Source organism: Coenobita brevimanus, chromosome 71 (assembly GCF_032717465.1).
Source record: "Coenobita brevimanus isolate Jiangsu-jjx chromosome 71, ASM3271746v2, whole genome shotgun sequence".
NCBI classification, from domain to species: domain Eukaryota; kingdom Metazoa; phylum Arthropoda; class Malacostraca; order Decapoda; family Coenobitidae; genus Coenobita; species Coenobita brevimanus.
Genome location: NC_137024.1, coordinates 26,352,449 through 26,373,775, shown reverse-complemented (window position 1 = coordinate 26,373,775; position 21,327 = coordinate 26,352,449). Strand labels below are relative to the sequence as shown.

General features: G+C 44.8%; 1 protein-coding gene across 1 annotated transcript in view; it reads left to right on the top strand.

Moving 5' to 3' along the window:
• Positions 1 to 21,327, top strand: part of LOC145406660 (acidic leucine-rich nuclear phosphoprotein 32 family member A-like) — a 294,562-nt gene that overhangs the window by 34,520 nt on the left and 238,715 nt on the right. Inside the window, exon 2 of the mRNA XM_080277747.1 lies at positions 10,882 to 11,025. Within this exon, the coding sequence (XP_080133873.1) occupies positions 10,882 to 11,025 (144 nt within the window). The remainder of the gene's footprint in view (positions 1 to 10,881; positions 11,026 to 21,327) is intronic.

The window sequence follows — 21,327 nt, the reverse complement described above, 5'->3', positions numbered from 1 at the left end:
TGAAAGTGCACACTTCCTCCACAAGTCCCAAGGGCTCCATCTCCTTGTCGGAGTCCGGGTGTTCTAGGTAGTCGAGAATGAACTCGACGTGCTCCTGGAGTGCTCTCAGCTTGGGGATAGCCGGAGTGGTGGCCCGCTGAAAGGAGTCCGCATCATCATTGCTGTCCTCGTCGGAATCTTCAAGCTGGGTACTTGTACCGGCAACCGAAGATGTGATCTCGATATCAGACATGATCTGATACCCAGGATTGCCCTCGTCATCATCCAAGCACTTGCGCACTTCATCCACATCAACATCGTCGCCAGCTGCATGAAGACGTGTATGGAAGTCATCCACATCAAAACCTAGAGAATCGTGCACCACATCAGCTCCAAGAAGCAGACGAGACCAACCATTTTCCAAAGTCTAGACAGAGACTTCCCTCCATGCACTGGCCCAGTTGTAGATGGTAGACTTGATGTTGTAGTGGCGAAGGTTTTCCAAAGTCCACTGGCCTCGCTTGTCCTGTCCCTGCCTACGCTCGTCCTCGTCCTCGAGAACAACCATCACCTCGTCAAGGAACTTCCAATGGTACAGCTTCTTTGTTGCCATGATCACTTCTTGGTCCATTGGTTGGATGAGAGCAGTCGTATTAGGTGGCAAAAACGTGCATCTAATGCGGCGACTCTCACCCACCAACTCCTTGTCGGACGGATGCGCAGGTGCATTGTCCAGGAGAAGAAGGGCCTTTACCTGGTCACGCGGGATTCCCAGTGTCTTCGTCTGGTAATGGATGACCTCCTTGACGAAGTGGTGGTGAAACCAGTCTGTGAAGATCTTGGCTGTGAACCAAGCCTTCACAGAATGGTACCAAACGACAGGAAGGACATCCATCACCCCACGAAGACACCGAGACTGGTTGGCACGGCCAACAATAACGAGCTTGAGCCAGTGCATGGTGTTAGCATTGGCACAACACAAACCAGATAACCATTTCTTGCAAAGCTTGCGGCCAGGTACATGCTTCTCCGTCTCCTCGGCTAGAGTGTTTGTTAGCATGAAGCGATAGTATAGACCGGTGTCGTCAGCGCTGTAGACTTGGTTGAGAGTGAGGCCCTCCCTTTTTATTAAGCCCTCACCTTCTACCGAAACTCCTCTACTCCCTCCTCATTGGTGTCCAGAGCTTCGCCATGGGCCTTATGGTTGATAAGGCCATGCCGTAACTTGAAAGCAATGATCCAACCCTCGGATGCTTTGAGGTCTGGGGTGTCGTTTAACCCCTTAACCGCGGGGCGTCACTTTAGTGACGCTTGGGAGCAAGGGATCATACCGCGGGGCGTCGCTTTTGTGATTCTGTGTTATTTTGAATTCACCCGGGCTTCCAAGTGGGGGCTTGTATCATCTATCAGTACTGCCAGTGTCCAACACTAGTCAGCACTCCTAATCTCATCTGTTCTCCCATCCATTGTTGACAATTTAGCCATTTCTCCCCGTTCTTGACTCCCCTCCCTACCCCCCCTCCTTTACCCTATCCTCTCGCCTGCCTGGCCGTGCTACGCTAAGTAAATCTTTCCTGGAATTTTTCACTGATTTCATCCATTGAAATAAGCCCTATGCCCTATTCTTATACCAAATAATATATACAAGAAAGAAATAAGGTAAGTGAGAGTGCCATACACCTGGAATTGGCTAATTATCACCTGACAACACCTCACGTGCACTCATTCGCTAATTTTCGCTGTTTATTTCCCCTTGAAATATGCCGTATAATATATTTTTGTAATAAATATACATATAAGGAGGGAAGGGAGAAGCCTGAGTGATATTTACATTCACCTGGAACTACCTAAATTATAATGTATTGTCTAGATTTCCTGCCAATCATTTCATTGCTATAAATTAGCTGTGTCAAGAGGCTAGCTAACGTTGGCAGTCATGAATTTCCCTAGGTAGGCCAACACCCCGGCCCACCCTTATCAGTTCACTCTCATCTCCCGAAGTGGAGGTACGTCTGTTCGCTCTTGCTAACTTCAGGGACTTTTCACCCCCATGCAAAGGGCCCTGTGACCTTTACACCCTACTAAACCTCGTGTGGAAAGAGGTAAAGGGCTGACAATTGATAAAAGAGTGACTACGATCTTTCTATTGAGTAAAACAGTGCAAGTGGAATTGTAAATAATGTGTAAACAGCAAGTGAAAGTAATGAATGTAAATATACGTGAACAGTGGAAAATAATTTTATAAGTTACTTCAAATGACAGTGCATAACACAGTGTAAATAAAATAGGAATGTAAATAACGTAAATAAAATGGAGAACGTAAATAGAAATGTAAATGAGTAGTATTATAAGAATACGAGTATATACCCTAGGAGTAAGGAAAATGAAAGTTTCACTCTAGCATGTCTGAATACTATGAGTTATGAGAGTGAAGGTGAAAGTGACATTCACTCTCAATGCTGGTATACAGGACGAGAAAGTGAATGCTACGTATATATATATATATATATAAATAGTGACTGTACTATATATATATATATATATATATATATATATATATATATATAGATCTATCTATCTATCTATCTATTGCCAGATGCCTCAATCCTGTTTGGGGTGGCCATAAACAAATCGCCTCCATGTCGCCCTATCCCTTGCCATTTCACTGCCCTGCTCCCAACTCACACCCCCCCTCTCTCATATACCTCTCCGCCCCATCCCTCCATCTCATCCTCGGCCTCCCCCTTCCTCTTCCCCCCTCCACCTCACTCACATACACTCTCTTCGTCAGTCTTTCACCCTCCATCCTCTCCACATGGCCAAACCACCTCAGTGTGTTCCTCCTAACGCTTCCTATCACATCCACATCCACACCACAACGCTCCTTTATATCCTCATTCGTCAGCCTGTCTCTCCATGTGACTCCACAGGCTCCTCTTAAATAACTCATTTCCACTGCTCTAACTCTTGACTTGTGTCCTTCCAACAACGTCCAAGCTTCACTTCCGTACGTTAGAGTTGGTATCACAATACTGTCATGTAGTAACTTTTTCACTTCCATGCTCACTTCCCTGTTTCTTATCACTGCTTTCAAAGAACCAGCAACCTTTCTTCCCTGCTGTACCCTTTCAAGCACTTCACCCTCCAAACCTCCATCCTTACTCATCACACTACCCAAGTACTTAAACATACTCACATTTTCCAATTCCTTACTCTCCAACCTCGCTGTACATTCACTGACTTCACCTCTCTCAAAGACCATCACTTTACTCTTCCCTACATTCACCTTTAGATTCCGTTTCTTACACACTCTCCCAAACTCATCCACCAAGCCTTGCAGCTCCCCTTCGTCTTCACTCAACAACACAGTATCATCTGCAAACAACAGTACAGGGAGTTTCCAAACACTATCCTCTCTCATCAGGGCCACTCCAACATCCACTACCCTACCTTGTACCTCTTTTATTACTCCATCCATGTACAGATTGAACAACCATGGAGACATGACACATCCCTGTTTCAACCCAACTTTCAAAGAGAAAAATTCACTTAGTTCACCATCCACATGCACTGCAGCCTTCGCAGCATCGTACATACTCTTCACAGCATTCAACAACTTCCCATCTACTCCATATATTCCTAACACCTTCCACAATCCTTGTCTATCCACCCTGTCATATGCTTTCTCCAAATCCATGAAAGCCACATACAACTTCTTTCCCTTCTCTAGAAACTTTTCCACTAAAGATCTAAGAATGAATATCTGATCTACACAAACTCCTCCCTTCCTAAAGCCTCCCTGTTCTTCTCCAACTAATTTCTCTGTTCTGTCTCTAACTCTGTCAATAAGTATCCTACCATACACTTTTCCTATTATACTAAGAAGACAATGCCCCTATGATTACCACACACTTCTTTTTCCCCTTTTCCTTTGTACAAGGGAATAATTATACCGGACTTCCAATCCTCCAGGACTCTCCCTTCCTCCCAGGCCAATCTGTACATCTTCCACATCCATTCTACTACTATCTCTCCCTCATACTTCAGCATTTCACCACACACTCCATCAATTCCTGGAGCTTTCCCTGATTTAACTTTCTTCATTGCTTCCACAACTTCTATCCTACTGATTTCTTCCTGTCTTCTCACCTCCCTCCTTCTCCCAGCCACTTATACTCTCATTACTTCCATCCTCTATGTTCAACAATTCCTTAAAGTGTTCTCTCCATCTGCTCACTTTTTCTCCCTTCTCCACCAGTAATCTACCATTTTTATCTTTCACTCCCCTGCTAACTTCACTTCCACCCTGTCTTACTCTTTTCACCTCTTTCCAGAACATTTTCTTACAGTCTCTCCACTTTACACTCAAATTCCTTCCTAATTCCTCATTCACTCTCTTCTTTACATATATAGATAATATATATATATATATATATATATATATATATATATATATATATATATATACCGTACAATCCCAGCTATCTGGTATCCAGACAAACAGAATACTCAGAAAAACGGGAAAATTCAAGGGCTGGTAAAAACGTCAGTAAGTTATAACTGTGCGCCATTTTGAATGGACTGCCAAACTGCCGTTTTATCGTGTCACGCGAGGCTGGGTGAAGTCGGACTAATAAGCGAGGTGAAGGCATTTCTGGCTAATGTAAATCTCTAGTAAATCCTCTTAACCAGCCCTCCTCCTCCCTCTTTCCCCTACTTGAATTCAGTCATCCTCCACACCCTCCACAATTTCCACAAATCACCAGTCTGCTTTTTACCACCAGACAGTAAACAGGCTCTCTTGCTGTTGTGTTGCTCTGATGGACGGTAATTTCAACATTCCAAAATGCCTAAAGATTAAACTAAACGTAAGCGTGTCGTGCCTTCCTTGAAACAGAACCTGGACATATGCAATAGACTTGAAAAAGGCAAATATTATAAAACACTGATGACCGAATATAGTGTAGGAAATCCAACGATTTATATAAAGACCCAGCATCCAAGCTCAATGAATTTTTCATGAAAAGCGAGACAAATAAGTCCATTGAAAAAAGGCATACTCTTCATCTTTCAAGTGGTTTTGCTTAGAAAGATCTAGGGGAGCACCTATTTCTGGTCCTCTTATCGAAGAAAAAGCAAGAGAGTTTCACAATAAAATGAATACAGAAGTCGAATGTGATTTCAGTGTTGGATGGTTAAATCGTTTCAAAGACAGGCATGGAATTTGTAAGCCAGACATCTCGGGAGAGAGCAAATCAGCAAACGCCGGTGTTTTTCTTCCTAACGGACCGACTCTAACTTGCACCACATAAATTCATCTTAGAACGCATGTGTGCTGGCAGAGATGAAAAAAAAAAAAAATGTTAATAGGAATGAAGGTTTACTTTGTTGGAAAAAAAATATATATATATGCTTGCACTTCATAAGTACATCATGTATTTTATTTTGTGCAATACAGCTGATTGGCGGCAGGTGAAGGGTGGAATGATGGAGGTCAGTCGGGGCCGGGACCGTAATCAAAGCTTTGTGTGGGGGCACAGGTGTGATAATTCTACAGTGCAGTCTTAACATCAGTTCACCAATAAATGTTCAAGATTTTATTTCTTTATTTTTCCACTTTTATGAGTACAGTACATACAACGAATATTTCGGTAGTTAACAATGGTGCAAAACAGTGGCGGAATGGTGGTGGTCAGTTGGGGCCGGGATCTTAAACAAAGCTGATGTGGAGGTACAGGTGTCGTGATACAGTAATTTACCAATAAATATTCAGGATTTTATTTCTTTAGTTTTCCACATGAGTACAGTACATACAAGAAATTATTTGGTAGTTAACAGAATGGACTTGTGCATTTTGCAGTACCGGTACTGCAAGGCATTGCATGCACGTCCATTATGGCCATGGTGTGTGTTGTGAGGCAATTTTTCAGGTGGAATCTCTTGGTGTGCCCCCTGATGTGAGTGGTGAGTACCTGAATTGTATTTACTGCTGTGATAATGATCGCCTTTGTATAGATTTGAATATCAGAACTACGGGAAAAATCTGTAACCGGGAAGGTGAATTCCCCAAGCCGCCCGGTTAACTGGGATTGTACTGTATATATATATATATATATATATATATATATATATACACATCTATATATTTTTCTCTCTCTCTCTCTCTCTCTCTCTATATATATATATATAATATTATACATAGTACATCCCCCAGTACGCGCCTGTATGGGTGGCAGACATGCTTGCGCACTATGAATACATAAACTAATGGGAAAATTAACTTATGAGCAGCAGCACCCCTCTATCAGTGACCTTTTTGACCCGTTTGAGGGATAATATATAAGACATACGGTACAATCCTTAAGATATAACTGAAATAATAAGAATATGGCTGTTCACCTTAATCAAAGAAAACTACAGGCTTGATGGACGTAGGAAGGGGTTCCGAGGCAGGGTGAGGCACTTAGTGTGCACCCCCTGCACTGCCCTCCACACCTGATGCACTGCCAGCTGCAACCCCCACCTCACCAACCTCCTCATCAACACTTTCACGAGCCACCTCACTCACATCCTCCATGAATCCTTCAAAGTCTATCGATGAAACCACTGGCATCACCTCATCCTCTTGGTCCTCCCCAGGAATTGGCTCTGCAGAAGAAGGCACTGCTTCCTCGGATTCTTGAATTTGTGGTGGCCGCTGAATGTAACAGGTGATGAGGGCTTGTTTCATCCTGTTAATTTCTTGATGGTGCTTCTCTGTGTAGTAGCAGAAGGTTCTGTTTAGTGAACTCAGAACCCTTTCCATTCGTTGCTGGCTCAGTTCCATGCTCTTGAATTCCTCCTCAAACCTATTCAGGGCACACAGGATTCGAATAATCCTTGGCATTGGCAAATCATTCTCCATCACTTCCGCTGCCTGCTGTTCAGCTGTCAGGGTCTGTTGTTCTGAGTCTGCCTCAGCAGCTCGTTTCAGGACTTCCTGTTGATCCAGCTCCAACTCTGCAGAATGTGTTTCCCTGATGTTCTCCAGCATCACATCCTGCATCCCTGGCATAGCTTGTGCAGCTGTGAGAGTTGCTGCCTCAGCGTCCGCCAGGGGCTGAATGGCGATTGCCTGCATTACATCACACAGGTGCGGCACGAGTAGGCGCCAGGCATGATTGAGTGTGGCGACGCTGATGTTGTCCCAAGCATTCAGCAAAAATTCGATAGCATTCTTGATGGAGAAGGACCACCAAAATGTCATTACTGACATCCCTCGAGTAGATGCAGTCGGAGCTGGTGCAGGTGTAGCGTGGCACTTAGTGGAGAGGCAGGTGTCGCTCTCAGGGTTCACATCAGAAAACACCGGTTTTGGGCAGTTTTTTTCTGCCACCTTGCCTCATGTGGGTGTGACTTGCATACTCTGGTTAGGAAAATATTAAAAACAGGTCCTCGCGCACTAGAGGTTTCGCATACTAGGATTTTGCATACTAGGGGAATGTACTGTGTGTATATATATATATATATATAAGGATTGCTGTGAAAGCAGGTGGATCATCTATCATTTTATCTATTGCCAAACACCTTAATCCTGTACAAGGTGGCCACAAACAAATTGTTTCCATGTCTCCCTATCCTCCGCCACTGCCCTGCTTCCAGCTCACACCTCCCTCTCTCATATACCTTTCCATTCCATCCCTCCCTTGGCCTCCTCCTCCCTCTCCCCCCATCCACTTCATTCACATATGCTCTCCTAATCAGTCTCTCACTCTCCATCCTCTCCACATGGCCAAACCACCTCAGAGTGTTTATTCTAATTTTCCTATCGTATCCACATCCACAGCACAACGCTTCTTCAATTCCTCATTTGTTAGTCTCTCTCTCCATGTGACTCCACATATTCCTCACAAATAAGTCATTTCCACTGCTCTCACTCATGACTTCTGTCCCTCTAACAAGGTCCAAGCTTCACTTCCATACGTGAGAGTTGGTATCACAGAAATGTCATGTAGTAACTTTTTCACTTCCATGCTCACTTCCGGTTCTTATTACTGCTTTCAGGGAACCAGCAACCTTTCTTCCTTGCTGTACCATTTCAGGCACTTCACCCTCCAAACTTCTATCCTTACTCATCACACTACCCAAGTACTTAAATTCACTCACCTTTTCCATTTCCTCCTCATTGAACCTCACTGTACAGTCACTGACTTCACTTCACTCGAAGACCATATCTTTGCTCTTTCCTACATTCACCTTCAGAATTTTTATACACGCTCCCAAACTCATCTACCGAGCCTTGCAGCTCCTCTTCGTCTTCACTTAACAACACAGTATCATCTGCAAACAACAGTACAGGGAGTTTCCAAACACAGCCCTCTCTCTCATCAGGGACCTAACATCCACTGCCCTATCTTGTATCTGTTTTATAACCCCATCCAAATACAGATGAACTGCCATAGAGACATGACACATCCTTGTTTCAATCCAACCTTCAAATAGAAAAATTCCCTCAGTTCACTATCCACGCTCGCCGAAGTCGTAGTGCCCTCATACATACTCTTCATGGCATTGAACAACTTCCCATCTGCTCCATATATTCTTAATACTTTCCACATTCCTCACCTATCCATCCTGTCATATGCTTTCTCCAAATCCATGAAGGCTGCATACAACTTCTTTCCCTTCTCTAGAAACTTTTCCACTAAATATGTAAGAATGAATATCTGATCTTCACAACCTCTTCCCTTCCTAAAACCTCTCTGTTCTTCTCCCCTCTGTTATATCCCTAACTCTGTTCAGTGGGTATCCTACCATATACTTTTCCTCTAACTGTGAGAAGACAATTGCCCCTATGATAACCACACGCTTCTTTTCCCTTTTTCCTTTGTAAGGGAGAATAATTATAACTCCCTTCCAATCCTCCAGGACTCTACCTTCCTCCCAGGCCAATATGCACATCTTCCACATCCACTACTGTCTATCCCCCATGCTTCAGTATATCACCACACACACCATAATTCCTGGTGCTTTCCCCATTTTACTTTCTTCAATGCTTTCACAACTTCCATCCTACTGATTTCTTCCTGTCTTCTCACATCTCTCTGTCTCCCAGCTATTCCCCAGCCACTTATACCCGCATTACTTTCATTCTCAGTGTTCAACAATTCCTTAAAGTGTTCTCTTCATCTGCTCACTTTTTCTCCCTCTGCCACTAGTAATCTACCATTTTTATCTTTCACTCCCCGACTAACTTCATTGCCACCCTGTCTAACTCTTTACTTCTTTCCAGAACATTTTCTTACATTCTCTGCACTTTACACTCAAATACCTTCCAAATACCTCATCCACTCTCTTCATACTCTCTCTTACTAATCTTTTCACCTCTCTCTTCTCTACATATAACTCTTTCTTCCATCTCTCAATTTCTTCCATGCTCCTGTTTCTCATACACTCACTATATACTTACTTCTGTTGTGCCACAGGGTGTCTCACGTCTTCATTCCACCATGTTGTTCCCTGCATCCAGTTTCGTCTTCTCTTCACTCGACACACCACCTCACATGCTGCTCAGATTTCTTCAGTGAATATCTTGCACACACCTTCCACATCCCCCATCTGCTCCAATCCATAGTTACCCAATCGCTCCTCCACTTCTCTCTTATATTCTGCCTTTTTTGCCATTCTCATGCAACCTTTTCACCCTCTGTATGAACTACTTCCTCCTGTCCTTCCTTTCTTTTATTTCTCCATTTCATTTGGACCTTGATTCTCATCACCACCAAGTGGTGGTCAGAAAATCCACTCCCCTAACCTCTATATGCTCTTGCATCCATTACACGTTTTCTCATCCTATCAACAACATGCATAATCAATCATTGCCTTCCATTCATTCAGTTCTACACCCTCTTTTCTCATCACTCGCCACGTATACCTATGGATAATTTTCTGTCTGAAGAGAGTATTGGCTATCACCAACCCCTTCCTGATGCAAATGTCCACTAAAACACTGCCATTCTCATCCATCTCAGAAGGCACACCCCACCCACCAGCTCCTCCATCCACCTTCATATTCCTTACTTTTCCATTCATATCTCCAATCAAAAACACTCTCAGAATCCTTTCAAACTTTTCCATGCCTGCTTCCGCATTTGTCCAGAACTCTTCACTCACAACGATCTTGCGTTGGCGCGTACACGCACACAATTGCCCACATTTGTAGTCCAACTTTCAGTCTTACCCCCACAATCCTTGAGCCAACTGATTCATACTTTCTTATATTCTTCTTCCATCTGTTACTCACAACAATACACACTGCTTTTTTTGCCCTCTCATTCTCACCTACTTCTGCGCATATACCCCATCCATACTCCCATTCTCTCACACTCTCACCTCTCCATTTAGTTTCAGTTAATCCACATACTTCTGCTTTTGCACCCTGAAGCACCAGGACAATCTCTATCTTTCATCTCATCATTTGCACCCCTTACATTCCATGTCGCACTCCTTACCATGTCCTTTGTTTGATCCTGAGTCGTTGCTTGTTGGTCGGTCCTGGTCTGAGGCTTTTTGTTCGTATTTTTAGTTAGTTGTTTTCTGGGGAGGGTCATTTACCCTCCGCCAACCCATTTGTCACATAGGGAACACGTGTTGGTTGGTGGATGATGTGAATGCCAATTTTGATAATTTCCCTGTGAGATGAATATTAGCTATCTGAAGGCTTAAAAGGACTTATTTCTAATTTCATTTGGCACTGTTTAGTATAGGAGGAGGGTTATGATTGAATTTCTTTGCTTAAAGCAGTATCAGTGACAAGAATGAGTCGATGTTCGCAGGTATCTGTTTCAACAAATATTCAAAGCTTGAATATGTAATTTTTAAAATAAAACATCAGTTGTAACTTTTTTTTTCCCCTCCTTGCAGATCACAGAACTGAACTTGGACAACTGCAAGAGCACATCCATTGTTGGCCTGACCGAGGAGTTTGAAAAGCTGGAGGTTCTGAGTCTCATCAATGTGGGCCTCACCTCACTCAAGGGTTTCCCACTCCTCCCAAACCTCCGCAAAGTATGGTCGTGCTCCGCTTTGACTTGACTGTGCTCTTCTATTCATATCCTCTCATGCCTTGCAGTCCCACCCTTCATACCTCCCAAATCATGCCGCCCCATCCTCCATACCTCTCATATCATGCTGGCCCCATCCTCCATACCTCCCACATCATGCTTCATCATCCTCCATACCTCCCATATGCTGCATCATCCTCCATACCTCCCACATCATGCAGCCCCATCCTCCATACCTCCCATATCATGCTGCATCATCCTCCATACCTCCCATATCATGCTGCATCATCCTCCATACCTCTCATATCATGCTGCATCATCCTCCATTCCTCCCAAATCATGCTGCCCCATCCTCCATACCTCCCATATCATGCTGCCCCATCCTTCATACCTCCCATATCGTGCTGCACATTCCTCCATACCTCTTATATCGTGTTGCATCATCCTCCATACCTCCCATATCATGCTGCATCATCCTCCATACCTCCCATGTCATGCTGCACCATCCTTCATACCTCCTGTATCATGGTGCCCCATCCTCCATACATCCCATATCATGCTGCACCATCCTCCATACCTCCCATATCTTGCTGTCCCATCCTCCATACCTCCCATATTATGCCGTCCCATCCTCCATACTTCCCATATCATGCTTCCCCATCCTCCATATCTCCCATATCATGCTGCTCCATCCTCCATACTCCCAATTTTATGGGCTACCCCACCCATCATGCCTCCCATAATTCTGCTTCACCCTCCATACCTTCCCCATCATGTTCACCCACCTACTATACATCACTCTTGTTGCCCTTCTCCTCCACCTCATCATCATCATTGTCATCATCTAGACCTCTTTTGGCCAGCTCCATGCTGCCCTTATTGTTAGTTACATTTTCTTTCGTATTCTTGTATTTCTTTTTTGCTTAATTGTGGTAGGCATTTCTACCATTTAGAATTAATCAATTCTGACCAAACCTGGACACAATGACCGGCCCATGACCTAGTAGTGTCCACAAGGTTTTGGTTGCTAGCACTACTTGTTGCCAAGCAGTGGCTGAAAAATCGCTTTTTCTTACTTTTCATGTTTTGAGTTGTAGAAGCATTACTAATGGGTGTAGAAAGCTCTGGCTTCTTTAGGTGTAATCTTGAGGTCATTCCCTATTGGAAATGTTCCATCCATTTTTCCCCTCTCTCCTCTAGTATTTGAGTGGCAACCCTGCAAAAGTTGGCCTGGGCATCCCTCGCAGTCTTGTTTAATCGTGGCAGGCATTTCTACCCTTCAGAATTAACTGATTCCGACCAAACCTGGACACAACGACCAGCCTAAAACCCAGTTGTGGCTGTGAGGTTTTGGCTGATAAGCAACCAGCCACTCATTACCTAGCAATGGCTTACTTAGCTCCTCCGTGGCCCTGACTCCAGAAATTGTCGTGACCCAGTGGCCAGCCCTGGCACCCCCCCTCCCCCCCCCCCCTTTTTTTTTTTTTTTTTTGCCAAATTGAAGAGAAATGTCTGGTGAACCTGACAATGTAATTTTTAGCTTCCTAAATCCATCCTGTGCTGCAATGAAGTTCAAAAAATTTTGTAAAATGGCTGTACACGCCAGTGAAAACTAGGAGAGGAGTGAAAAAACATTGCATTAAGAAATATCCGCATTTTCACCCCCTGGAAGATTTCATGGGTATTGAAATGGTTTGAAATTACTAGATATGTGTATTACAAACAAAATCAGCACCCATTACATAGTATGGGAGGTTTCATTAAAAAGGAATATAAAAATTTTTCACAGTTTTTGATGTTAATTGTGTTTATGCAAGTACAGTATCAAGTTATTTTTAGTTTGTCCAAAAAGAGGCAAGAGATGGTATTTTTAGATTCTAGCCACATAAGGGTCCTCCTTTGTGTGCACATGCTGAGCTGCAACTGCCCTCTTAGAGCTGGCTACTGTTGCCTACTGGCTTGTCTTTCCCAAGGATGGGGTGAGGTAAGATCTGGAGAGTAAGAAGCAACTTGATAGAATGGGAATCAATGGATTTAACCTATGTTTCTTTTCATTCATTCATTCATCTAATCCAGTGTTGCCTCATGAGAAATATAGGAGCCCGGGGCTGGGCAAGTTTTTTTTTTTTTTTATGTGTCCAACTTTGGGCAAAGGCTTCAGGGCCTATTTCTTGGGGGCAGTGACCTATCCCAAGGCCCAGTAGTCCTCCTACACCTCCACGTGTCACCACTTCGACGCTAACACCCACCATCCATATTGAATATATGCTAGGGCTGTCTCATATGGGACTGGTGTACTGGTATTAGCGGGGGTATTTTTACGCCATGTCAGCGGGTCATCTGGTAGCTCAGGAAGACTGCTTTTAGGAAATTCAAATTCTTAGACTATTCCCTGCCCCAGTCAGGATTCGATCCTGGGTCCGTCAGGACTGGAGGCCGCCTCTCTACCGATTCAGCCACCGCCACCGTCAGTTGGTCCTGATGTTTAAGATGAGAGTGATCAGCCTTACTCATCCCTGAGTGGCATTACTTAAACAGTAAACCACAACCACCCTTTTGGTATAAACCTGCACTGACTCAATCCGATTGAAACGCCTTAATTGCCCACTAAACCACCAGGGGCCATAATTTGGTTGTATGGTTGCCACCCAGTATAGTAAATGGTGTCCTGGTGTACGGGACACCATTTGGCTTGTCCTCAGTGTAGAGTCACCTGTAGACAGAAGGAAGAGGAAAGAATGAAGGAAAGAGAGGAGGAGGAGGAGGAAGGATGAAAAAAAGGAAGAGGGAAAGGGCAGGCATCCGAGAGCAGCACTACATTGAGTGAGTGGATGGTGGGTTCAAGTTACCATTAAGATGAACTACACTCTCATTTACTTGCCATTCAAATTTCCTAGAATCCTGGCTTTGCCTCATAGTCACACATACCACACATATGCACTTCGTAACTACCTATTAAATAAAGTAAGTCAGAATACTCAAAAAAGAGTGCCAAACCCTGATCATGCACTCCCCTCCCCTCCCCCCCCCTTTTTTTTTTTCTTTCCCAACCAGTTTGTTCCACTGTCAGTTCTTAAGTCTCGTCAGCTTGCATACCTTGCTTTCTCACACACTACTGTACCATATCTAGCCATCTTCTTTGCTTACCATGCTTTATTCCACCTTCAAACTTGGTTAGACACAACTTTTTCACCACCTTCCTGGGCCTCTTCACACTTATTGTCTATACGATCATACCATTAAAGCACTCTGACTCAACTGTCCACAGATTTCCTTACTCCACATTTTTCATTTATACACTCTATACTCCACACACATTCCACATTAATCCCATTGTTATTGCTCTTACTTTTGACTTTTTTTTGATGTTGCACCAAGGTCTCAGAGCTGTATACTGGTGGTGGTGGTGGTGGTGGTGTTGCTGAAGCAGACTTATCGACTACAAATAAACTACTGCCCCATTAGGGTTGTCCTATATGTTCCCTACACTGTGCATCTACAGTACCCTCGCGCCCAGCACGGTAATATTGTCATGCATGGGTCCCGTGTTGGACCAAAAACGTGTTGGACAAACAACAGCTTATGGGGGAAAATGAATTATGTCAGCAACCCTAGGAAAATTCACCCTAAATACCTACCATATACCTATACATGTATTGGTACTACTGTAGTTATAATAAATGGTACTCTACTATGAATGATAACTAACCTTTTAGGATAGTGTTGGTGGGCTTGCTGGGAATGGAAGGTGATATCCGAGGCTGTAGGCAGTCCTACTAGGTCCCTGGAGGATGGCTGCTGGCATCACTAGCGGATAATGGTTGCTGCTTCTCCTCAACCTCCCTCATAAATCCTTTGAAATTCCTCTCCTCTTTCTTCTTCCTCTTGATGAATTCTAGCTTGGTGGCCTGAGGGAGGTGCCGCCGCTTCTTGGGGTTCTCAGAAGCCTTCCTAGGCATTGTGAGCAGGGTAAAACGCAGTAGCAAGGGCAGAAAATGCAGCGAGAAAAAAGCACTCCAATGGGAATTATGCGAGGTGGCGCTGTGGCAGGAGAAATTTAAACAAAACATCACGTAAGAGCAGAAGCGTTTTTCATTGGGCGACATCACGATCACCTCACAATAGTGGGCGGGGGAGGCTACTTGATCAGAAGTATTGATTGGCTGTCAGCGTCACGGGAACATCCAGTATGACCGTGTTGGACCAGGGATGATCGTGCTAGAGGCGAACTCTGCGGATTTTGCCCACTTCTTGGAGCTCCATCAGTGTTATGCTTGCGCACCTGTTTACTTAGATCATATTAAATCGTACTAATTTTTTGCTCGCTGTGCTGGATGCGAATCGTTCTGGACAAACGTGTGTTGGACGCAAGGGTACTGTAGTTTTGGGCATGGGCTTAAGAGCCTGTTACCTGAGTCCCAGCAGTCCTCCTGCGTACCATGCACCTCTACATGTCATCACTTCAGATCTAACACCCACCATCCATATTAAATACATGCTAGGGGTGTCTCATAGCAGAACTGGTGTACTGGTTTTAGTGGGGGTGTTTGTACAACATGTTTGCAGATCTTATAGTAGGTGAGTAAAGTCTACTTTTAATGTGTGGTAATCATAGGGGCATATGTCTTCTTAGTATAATAGGAAAAGTGTATGGTAGGATACTTATTGACAGAGTTAGAGAAAGAACAGAGAAATTAGTTGGAGAAGAACAGGGAGGCTTTAGGAAAGGAAGAGGTTGTGTAGATCAGATATTCATTCTTAGATCTTTAGTGGAAAAGTTTCTAGAGAAGGGAAAGAAGTTGTATGCGGCTTTCATGGATGTGGAGAAAGCATATGACAGGGTGGATAGACAAGGATTGTGGAAAGTGTTAAGAATATATGGAGTAGATGGGAAGTTGTTGAATGCTGTGAAGAGTATGTACAATGGTGCGAAGGCTGCGGTGCGTGTGGATGATGAACTAAGTGAATTTTTCTCTTTGAAAGTTGGGTTGAAACAGGGATGTGTCATGTCTCCATGGTTGTTCAATCTGTACATGGATGGGGTAATAAAAGAGGTACAAGGTAGGGTAGTGGATGTTGGAGTGGCCCTGATGAGAGAGGATAATGTTTGGAGGCTCCCTGTGCTGTTGTTTGCAGATGATACTGTGTTGTTGAGTGAAGACGAAGGGGAGCTGCAAGGCTTGGTGGATGAGTTTGGGAGAGTGTGTAAGAAACGGAATCTAAAGGTGAATGTAGGGAAGAGTAAAGTGATGGTCTTTGAGAGAGGTGAAGTCAGTGAATGTGCAGCGAGGTTGGATGGTGAGGAATTGGAAAATGTGAGTACGTTTAAGTACAGTAATCACTCCAATATCCGGATCAATAGAGCCATCGGTAGGTTCGGATATTGGTTTTGTCCGGATATTGGGCCCCAGCTTATGGACTTGTACTTACGGACCCTAACACAGAGAAACACCTATACAACTCCCTCCGGACATGCATAGCACCTATTTAACACCCAAATCACACCAATAAGGCACATAAATGACTGAAATAAATGCAATAGACACATAAAATGTGGGTTTAGAAGTATGTTCATACATTAATAAACATTCTGGTACTTATGGACTCTAACCGAACCTAACCTAACCGAACCTAACCGAACTCTGAAAAACCCATTCCTACTGCACATGCATGAGGTAAGTTTAGTATGGAAAGAAGTACAGTATGACACTTTCTGGTAAGTATAGTATGGGAAAAAATACAATATGAAACATTCTGGTAAATATAGTATGGAAAATAGTACAACATGAAACATTTTGGCTACTTACAGCAAGTCCCTGGCCACCTCGATGAATAACCGCCTCCTCTCGGACTCTGACAGTAAGAACGATTTCCTGAAGCACTTGCACTACACTCTTCCTGAAGTCTTGCACTGAACTTAGTCACTAACACACAGAAGTCCGTTCTTTTCACAGTGTTCACTTTAGTCCAAATAATGTTCCATTAAATTTAAGTGTTGCACATTAACTTTTCCCAAGTTTTTTTAAGTTTCCAAAGCCAAAACAAAGAAGGTTAGTTACGTTAAATTTCTTTTCTACTTAGTCTTTTCTCCCAACTTGAAAACCTTAACACAACACACCGTTTTTTTCACTGCACAACACTCAAAATTCCCGTGTGGTCTAGTGGAGAAGTTCTTGCTGTTTATTCACTGTCAGAGCCCGAGAGTATCACTGGCAGGCGTCCAAGGGGTGCATCGGTGGGTAGTGGTGATGGCGTACCGACTACAGAAGACTCTGAAGACAGCCGCAAACTCACGTCGACGGTGACTCCACTGTAGCTGATGTGCTGGGCTGTGGCTCGGAGCATGAGGGCCTGTCTTGGGGAGGCAACGGAGTGGAACCAGGGCTTGGCACAGCGGGGGTCACGGGCCTGAAAAAACTGTCAATCGTTGACTGACGCAAGGACCGAGCGATTCTGGCGATTGATGATGCGCTGCCGGAAAGCACGCACTTCCTCCACGAGTCCCAAGGGCCCCATCTCCCTGTCGCAGTCCGGGTGTTCCAGGTAGTCTAGGACGAACTCTAGATGTTCCCGGAGTGCGCTCAGCTTGGGGATGGCTGGAGTAGTGTCCTGCTGGGCGGAGTCTGCATCATCATCGCCTTCGTCGTCGGAATCTTCAAGTTCGGGACTGACACCAGCAACCGAAGACGCGATCTCGATATCAGACAACGTCTGATACCCAGGATCGCCCTCGTCGTCGTCAACCACTCACGAACATCGTCCACATCAACATCGTCGCCGTGCGTACGTAGCCGTGCATGGAAGTCATCCACGTCAAACCCTAGGAAATCGTACTCCACATCTGTTCCGAGAAGCAGACGAGACCAACCATTTTCAAGAGTTTTCACAGGGACTTCCTTCCATGCACTAGCCCAGTTGTACAGCGCAGACTTGATGTTGTAGCGCAAAGGTTTTCCAAAGTCCGCTTGCCTCGAGTGTCACGTCCTTCCCTGCGCTCGTCCTCGTCCTCGAGAACCACCATCACCTCGTCCAGGAACTTCCGACGGTACAGGCGCTTTGTTGCCACGATCACTCCTTGGTCCATTGGTTGAATGAGAGCAGTCGTATTAGGTGGCAGAAACATGCACCTAATACGGCCATTCTCAGCAACCAAGTCCTTGTCGCACGGGTGGGCAGGTGCATTGTCGAGGAGAAGGAGAGCCTTTACCTGGTCGCGAGGAATTCCCAGTGTCTTCGTCTGGTAATGTATGACCTCCTTGACGAAGTGATGGTGAAACCAGTCTTTGAAAAATCACAGCTGTGAACCATGCTTTCAAAGAATGGTACCATACGACAGGAAGGACATCCATCACCCCACGAAGGCACCGAGGCTGCTTTGCACGGCCAACAATAACGGGCTTAAGCCGGTGCATGCCGTTAGCATTGGCACAACACAAAGCAGATATCCGTTCCTTAGAAAGCTTGCGGCCAGGTACACGCTTCTCCGTCTCATCGGCGAGTGTTCGTTGGCACCGAGCGATAGAATAGGCCAGTTTCGTCAGCGTTATAGACTTGACCGAGAGTGAGGCCCTCCCTGTCGATCAAGCCTTTCACCTTGTGCCGAAACTCGTCCACTCCATCCTCGTTAGCGTCCAATGCTTCGCCATGTGCTTTACGGTTAGTAAGGCCATGTCGCAACTTGAACGCGAAGAGCCAACCCTCGGATGCCTTGAAGTCTAGGGCGTCGTGAAGCCTTGCAAACTTCTCAGCAGCAGCCTTCAGCTCCGTTCCACGTACCATCACACCAGCTGCACGTTGCTGTCGATACCAAATCAACGTGGAGCGGTCGATCTCTGCATACTTGGGAGTAAACATAACCTTCCTCTCCACGTTGCGTTTGCTTCTCGACGAGAAGTCAGCCGTGTACTGCATGAGCTTGTCTCGGGAACGCTTGATATCAAACAAAGTCGACCGGGCCAGGTTGAACTCGCGGAGAATGCGAGAGGAAGACCAACCCGCATCAACCTTCTCCAATATCTCCCGTTTCTTCTCCAGAGTCAACACCACTCTCTTCCTTTTCTCAGGAGGCGGGGCCATCATCACACACTAAGAGTAGGGCAGAGAGCAGCAGGAGGCCTTGCAGCAAGTACGGCACCACCACAAAAGCGAGCACGTGGGCAGCCATTACGAAGAGCGCAGGTCCAGTCGCGGTGAGAGACAGGCGGGAAGTGGGGAGGATGCAGCGGCGCTCTATCGGACGTCGGAGGAATGACGAACCAAAACAATGCTCTCACGCGGCGCGCGCGGCAAGTTCAAATTACGGACGGCAAAAAATCGGTTTTTTTTCCAATTTTTTTGGATTTTCGGACCATTTTGGGAATGTTTGATCCCAGGACGATAAGGTTCGGTTAGTGGGGATGTTCGGTTATTGGGCGTCCGGATATTAGAGTGATTACTGTACTTGGGTAGTGTGATGAGTAAGGTTGGAGGTTTGAAGGGTGAAGTGCTTGAAAGGGTACAGCAGGGAAGAAAGGTTGCTGGTTCTTTGAAAGCAGTGATAAGAAACAGGGAAGTGAGCATGGAAGTGAAAAAGTTACTACATGACAGTATTGTGATACCAACTCTAACGTATGGAAGTGAAGCTTGGACGTTGTTGGAAGGACACAAGTCAAGAGTGAGAGCCGTGGAAATGAGTTATTTAAGAGGAGCCTGTGGAGTCACATGGAGAGACATGCTGACGAATGAGGATATATGGGCTAAAGGGGTCTGGCCCTAAGAGTTTCTGCTTTATTTTTTCCTTCTCCTTATTTCACTTTTATTTGTCAGTATTCATCCAGATTCATTCTGCACATTTTCACACCTACATTTCTTTATTTCTGCACCTTTTTTCCAAAATGTTTTTTCATTTTCAAAGTATTTTCCATTCATTTGTCTTCCAAGATTATCTTGTACCTCCTCTTTTTAACAAGATCTGTCAGCAGACCGCACGACAATGCAGTATATCATCTTGGGTGGCCACAGCAAAAATTTGTTTTTAAGTCTTTCTGTCATAACTTATAGCTAAATTTATTATTATATTTCGCGGCATATTAGAGGCTGCAGTGTGAAAGACGCACCCTAATTCTGGAAGGGCAGTTCTAAGAACAAAGTATGACTTGACCAAGACTACAGAAAGGTTGCTTGATATGAGTATTTTTCACTAAAATACACACTCACTTTCGAATCTCTATTCAGTACTATATACCTGGAATGAGAGAGGAGTGAATGATGAAAGTGAAAGAGAGAGAGATTGTTCAGGTGCTTGAGGATGCAAAAGTGGATATATGTGGATTGACTGAAACTAAATGGGAAGGTGAAAGGGTGAGAGAATGGGAATATGGTGTAGGAATATGTGCGGGAGTTAATGAGAATGAGAGGGCAAGAGTGGGAGTATGTCTGATGATAAGCAAGAATATATGCGGGAGTTAATGAGAATGAGGCAAGAGAGGGAGTATGTCTGATGATAAGCAAGAAGTGGAAAGAGAACATAAGAGAGTATGGAGCAGTGGGTGCAAGGATTGTATGGGTGAGGATGAAAGTAGGTATACAAGCGTGGGCGATTGTAAGGGTGTATGCTTCGACAGAGGACCGAGTGGCAAGAGTGAAAGATGAGGTTTGGGCGAGAGTAGCAGCATGTATGGACAAATTTGAGTGGAGCGAGAGAGTGCTTTTGATTGGAGACATGAATGGGAAAGTTGGGAATGTACGAGTGGATGGAGTGGTTGGTCAGTGGGGTGTGCCAGCTGAAGTAGATGAGATTGGTAGTGCTTTGGTGGACATCTGTGCTGGTAAGGGGTTGGCAATAGCCAACACCTACTTTCGGCATAAGATGATCCACTGGTATACATGGAGAGTAATGAGGAGGATGGATGGTGAACTTGTTGAACGAAAGCCAGTGATAAGACTACGTGTGTGTGGATGAGCGAATCAGAAGACAAGTGTTGGATGCAAGAGTGTGGAGAGGGTGAGGGAATGGAGTCTCGGACCATCACTTAGTGATGGCCAAGATAAAGCTGCAAAGAAAATGGTTAAGGAGATGAACGGGAAGACAGGAGGAAACAGCTCCTGTGAGAAGAGTGGAGAATTTGCAAGATAGTGAGAAAATGGCAGAGTATGAGTATAGTGGAAGAAAGATTGGGAAGGTATGAGCTAGAGCAGATGGAAGGGGTGGAGACGTATGTAAGATATTCACGGAAGAGATAGGCGCAGCGTGTGAGGTGGTTTGTGGAGTGAGGAGGAGATGCAAGGGTGTGCAAGGGACAGCATGGTGGAATGATGAGGTGAAACG